This window comes from Hippopotamus amphibius, chromosome 1 (genome assembly GCF_030028045.1).
Source record: "Hippopotamus amphibius kiboko isolate mHipAmp2 chromosome 1, mHipAmp2.hap2, whole genome shotgun sequence".
NCBI lineage: Eukaryota > Metazoa > Chordata > Mammalia > Artiodactyla > Hippopotamidae > Hippopotamus > Hippopotamus amphibius.
The window spans coordinates 2,018,204-2,023,537 of NC_080186.1; the positions used below are offsets into that span (position 1 = coordinate 2,018,204).

Genomic DNA, 5,334 nt, shown 5'->3' on the forward strand with positions numbered 1-5,334 from the left:
GGAGGCACTGGTAATAGAGAACAGGGTCTATTACCCTCACTCAGTGAAAAAAGGAAACTGAGGCAGAAAGTGTGAGTGTCCAAGTCCAGCGGACAGAAGTAGGGAAGCCGGGATTCAAGCCCCCGCTCGGAGTCCACACACCCAGCTGCCATCGCTGGGCCCCTATAGGGAGGGGACTCAGGAGAGGGGTCAGTGGGTACCCCAAGCCCAGGAGACTCAGGCTGCCCTTCAGGGGCCCGATTCAGGCCCACCGGGCGGGAAGCAGCACAGCAGACTCAGCCTGGGGCTATGTCTGCAGAGAAGGGGGCCCCTCCCCCCATGGGGCAGGGCCCCAGGAGGGTGTGACACGGCCCCTGGTCCCCTGGGGGGGGGGGCGGCACTGTCCCTACCCCACCTCAGCAGGCCAGCAGGGCTAGAAGCCCGTTGCTGCCTCTATCTGCACACTCAGCCCTCTCTGAGGCCTTAGTCTTTCCAGGAAGCAAAGTACCAAAGCTATTCCAGTATCTGTGGCACTTTCATCCCTCCTATTTCTGCGGCTGCTGATGTCCAGGTGGAGGGGTGAGGGCCCTGCCGAGGACCTGCCAGGTGCAAAGCTCAGGGCCCTCCCTCGAGGGACATCCTGGGAAGGATGGCCGGTCACCCTGGCATCGTTCACCAGCTGTGCCAGCTGTGTGGCCTCGGGCACCTGGGCAGAACTCTCCAGACCTGTTTCTTCAACGGCAGCACATATACAAGAGTGTTTACAGCCCTGGGCTCTTGTGAAATTCAAAGAATTATGAAAGCGGTTGTGAACCCACAGCGCGGTCATGTGCCAGGGGCTGGTTTCCTAATAGGGTGCAGAGCCATGCACACACACACACGCACAGAGCAGGATGACCCGGCACACACGAGTGAATTATGTACGGGGGACACACACACAGCAGGTTGACCGCCATGTGTGGAGCGGACAATTACATGAAACAGCAAAGAACTAGCAGTGAGTGTGGTTAATAGCAATGTCTCCTGGGGAGGGGGCTCTAAACTGAGTCCTGGAGGACGGACACAGTAGGGGTGAGGCAAGAAGGCTTTCCGGGCGGGGGAGTAATGGGGGTGTGACTAGAGGCAGTGGGAGGCCAGAGTAACCAACGGGGTGAGGATCACAGGTGCTGACACTTGGGGGGGCTATAAACTGTCATGGATGCAGCCCTTGGGTTTCCATGACAACAGGGGCAAGGAGGATGGAGATGAGGTTGCCCTGGCCCCTGCGCGTGCCAAGACCAGGGAGCTGAGGTCCCTGGCAGGGCCTGCAGGGGGCCACTGGCTGCAGGCAAGATCACTCAGCGCAAGAGCAGATCCAATTCCAGCGCCGGGAGGACAAGAGCAAGGGCATCGGTGGTTCGGCCCTTGATGGAGTGACCGAGGCCCCGTGCCTCTGTATCCCCTTTTGTGGAGCAGGGGGTCGGGAGCTCTGCTTCCTAGGCGCTGGGCCCACGTCCCCCGTCGCTCCATCCGTGAACCCGCGGTGAGACAGGCACAGGCGCTCAGGGGAGAACTCTGCGCCCGCTCGCCGCCGCTCCCCCCAGGCCCCGAAGCCCGCGCTGCCCCGCCGCGCCATGCGGACACCCCGGGGGAGGGCCGGTCCGGGGAGCAGTCATCCCGGGCAGTACGCACGTCCGGGGAAGCGGTCTCCGCCGCCAGGGGTCCGCCTCCACGGGGCGGTCACCCTGGGCAGAAGGCCCAGTCCAGGGGGCGGGCACCCCGGGCTGGGGGCGCGTCCGCAGAGGCGGTCACCCCGGTCGGGGGCGCGTCCAGGGGCCGGTCCCTGGGCAGGGGCCGTGTCCCACCGCGGAGGCCCGCCGCCCTTCCGCCAGAGCCGAAGAGACAGGCGCGGGTGCCGAGCCGGAGGTCGGGGACCCAGGACGTGCCCGCCTGCCGCACCCGCGGGGAGCGAACGCCCAGCTCCCTGGGGTGGGGGCGCTCGCCTCCGGACACCTCTCTCCCCGCCGGCCCTCCTCGTCGCCTTGGCAACCGGCCCCGGCCCCGCCCTTCTCCGTCACGTAAACAGGAAGTGGGCGTGCGCGCGGCTTGCATTTCCGGCGCAGCAAGGGGCGGGAGCGCCTGTGAACGGCGGCGGGCAGGACCCATCGCGGGAGACAGCCGGGGAGGAGCCAATCGTGAGAGCCGGAGGGGGCGGTGGGGGCGGAGCCCGGGGCGGAGCTGGCGAGGCGGAGCCAATCGCGGCGGGCCGCGGCGCGGGGCGGGGCCGGGGGCGGGGCCGGGGGCTGGGTGGAGGCGGCCGCGACTGCGGCCGAGTCGGGAGCAGTGCGGGGTCGTCGGGCAGTGGGGGCGGCGATGCTGCAGCTGCGGGACTCGGTGGACTCGGCGGGCACGAGCCCCACGGCGCTGCTGGCGGCCGGCGAGGAGGCGGTCGGGCCGGGCGGCGGCGGCGGCGGCGGCGGGCGGCCGGGGGCGGGCGCGCCGCTGCGACAGACGCTGCGGCCGCTCAGCGTCCACGAGCCCACGCGCCGCGCCCGCGTCAAGGAGTACTTCGTGTTCCGGGTGAGGCCGGGGCGGGGCGGGGCCTGCGGGGCCGGGGGCGGGGCGGTGACTGGGGCGGGGCCTGCGGACGGGGGCGGGGCCGGGCCGGCGGGCGGGGCGCGGCCGGCGGGGCGTGCCCGCTGACCCCCGCCCCGCCCCCGCAGCCCGGCACCATCGAGCAGGCGGTGGAGGAGATCCGCGCGGCGCTGCGGCCCGCGGAGGACGGCGACGTGCAGGGCGTGTGGCTGCTGACCGAGTACGGGCGCGGCGGCGCGGGGCCGGGCGGGGCCGGGCGGGGCGCGCCTCGCGGCGCCGGGTGACCGCTGCCGCCCGCAGGGTGGACCACTGGAACAACGAGAAGGAGCGGCTGGTGCTGCTCACCGAGCGGGCGCTGCTGGTCTGCAAGTACGACTTCCTCAGCCTGCGCTGCCAGCAGGTGGTCCGCGTGGCCCTGGACGCGGTGGACACCGTCTCCTACGGGGAGTTCCGCTTTCCCCCGAAGTCGCTCAACAGGTGAGTCCGCTCCGCGGGGGGCCCCGCGCCCGGGGCTCGTGGGGGGCCTGCACGGCGGGGCGCGCGGCGGCGGAGCCCCCCGGGCTGCGGGCGGGCGGGCGCGGGGCGACGGGCCTGCGGTGGCTCCTCCGACGAGAGCCAGACCCGGCGTTGCATCCCCGCCGGCAGAGGATGTATCCGTCACGCCCAGCCCCGCTGTGGTGAATTTTTAAAAGAAAACGGCAGGGTGTCACTTTGACATACAGACGTTACCGAAGACTGTATTTGGAAACGTTTGATGGCCAGTTTTGAAGAGCTGACCTTCGTTTGTTAGGGAGCTTTCTGGAATATGAAAAACCGGGGTGTTCCTATACTTGGTTGAATTAAACGGTGGGTGTTAGAGGTTTGATGTAGAGGTTTGGCTAGGGAATTCAGGAAGATCAGATAAGCTCAAAATTGTAACCAACGGTAAGACGCTCAGAGGAAAAGGATTTAAAACTGCACAAATATCACTCGTTTAGTTAGCACACTACCTGTTAAACTTTACTGATTGTGTAAGGATTAGCTTAACTAAGACAGTGTGTTCAGTCTGTCACATTTTAAAATATTGAAAGCTCTTGCTATGAGACACCCGTTCCTGTCCAGCTCCACGTGGCCTTCACGGGTGTGGAATGTCATCACTTCCGTCTTTACCAGTGGAACAGCTTTTTAATGCCACACCCACAGCTGAGCAGGTGCCCCGGGGACCCCGGGGCCACGGTGTGCAGTCTGGTCCCTTTCTTCCCACTGGGCAGGCGAGAAGGTTTCGGGGTTCGCATCCAGTGGGACAAGCAGAGCCGCCCGTCCTTCATCAGCCGATGGAACCCCTGGTCCACCAGCGTGCCGTACACCACGTTCACAGAGCACCCGATGGCCGGCGTGGACGAGAAGACGGCCTCTCTGTGCCAGGTGAGGACACAGGTGGCGGCAGCGCGGCGGGGCAGCCCGTTGCTGGCCTGTGCTGCCCAGTAAAGTGGCCACATGGGGCTGCTGAGTGCTTGGGTTGTGGCTACACTGAGAAAACAAGCTTTTAATATTTAAAAAATTTTAGTTAGCTTAGGTCTGAGTAGCCGTACGTGGTTGGCAGCTGCTGGTCAGTGTAGCTCTGTGATGTGGCCCAGGAGGGCTTCAGGGCGTGGCGGCCGACGCCCCCCCGCGCTAGAGCTGGGCAGTCTGCGTGCCCAGCAGGAGAGGCGGCCTTGGGGCGGTAAGAGTGGGGTGTGGGACTGGCGACAGGCGCCCCACTTGCCAGCCGTGCGCCTCGGCCTGCTCCCCGCCTGGTGGGTGGTGGGGAGTGGGTGGGTCACACGGTGAAGCCACGTGACTGGCAGAGGGCGGTGCCTGAGGGCTGGCTGTGGCCCGTCACAGGTGGGCGCAGAGGGGAGATGGGACGTTTCCAGGGAGCCACACCGGGGTCGGGGGATGAGCTCAGGGCCGCCAGGTGTGGCCGGGAAGGCGTCTCTGCAGGGGCGGGGACGAGCTGACACAGAGGCGTGGGGGGGCGGGTCGTGTGGCTCTGATCAAGCTCCACGTTCCCTCTTTGCAGTTGGACGGCTTCAGAGCTCTGTTAATCCAGGCCGTCAAGAAGGCCCAGAAGGAGAGCCCTGTGGCGGGCCGGGCCGGCGGCGTGCTGGTCTTGGAGTGCCCCCTGCTCATCGAGACCTACGTGGGGCTCCTGTCCTTCATCAACAACGAGGCGAAGCTGGGCTATTCCATGACCAGAGGCAAAATTGGCTTCTAGACGCGCCCACGGGGCTCCTTTCCGGGAGATCTGAGCCAGCGGGACCCTGGGGGCGGCGGGCAGGGCCCAGGCACCTCACCGGTAGGGGTCTGGGCACGATTAGCATGGCCAGATGGGTCATATGCTTTAGTCGGATACTGGACATCTGGTCACGTGAGCTCCAGACAATGCAGAATGCATCTCGCTGTCACAGTCCCGGCCGCATCCGCCTCCTAGAAGCTCGGTTTCCACGTCCCCCAGGGTCTCCACGTGGTTCCTCGCAGCCCCGCCCACCCCAGCCCTGGAGCATGTTATTAATAAACGTTGCCCAATTCCACTGGTCCAGCCCTGTCAGCAGTGCAGCTGCCTCGATCGCTCCATCCCGCGAGGGACCGGAGCCCCAGTGCCTGTGGTCGCAGATATGTTTACAGTCGGTGTCTAGATGTGTATTTTGAGATTTAATCCATTTTCTTAAAGCCAGTACAAAGGAATCCAGCAGACACAAACTCGGGAAGAGGTGGTCTGTCTCATCGGCTCTTGAACAGACAGTTGCTTTTGTGGAAATG

At 65.5% G+C, this 5,334-nt stretch overlaps 1 protein-coding gene across 1 annotated transcript; it reads left to right on the plus strand.

Moving 5' to 3' along the window:
* Positions 1-2,253: 2,253 nt before the first annotated feature.
* TPRG1L (tumor protein p63 regulated 1 like) lies at positions 2,254-5,110 on the plus strand. Its single transcript, XM_057750759.1, has 5 exons — positions 2,254-2,538; positions 2,682-2,773; positions 2,854-3,030; positions 3,804-3,957; positions 4,595-5,110. The coding sequence occupies exons 1-5, from the start codon at positions 2,332-2,334 to the stop codon at positions 4,787-4,789; spliced, it is 825 nt and encodes a 274-aa protein (XP_057606742.1). The 5' UTR covers positions 2,254-2,331; the 3' UTR covers positions 4,790-5,110.
* The last annotated feature ends 224 nt before the right edge of the window (positions 5,111-5,334 follow it).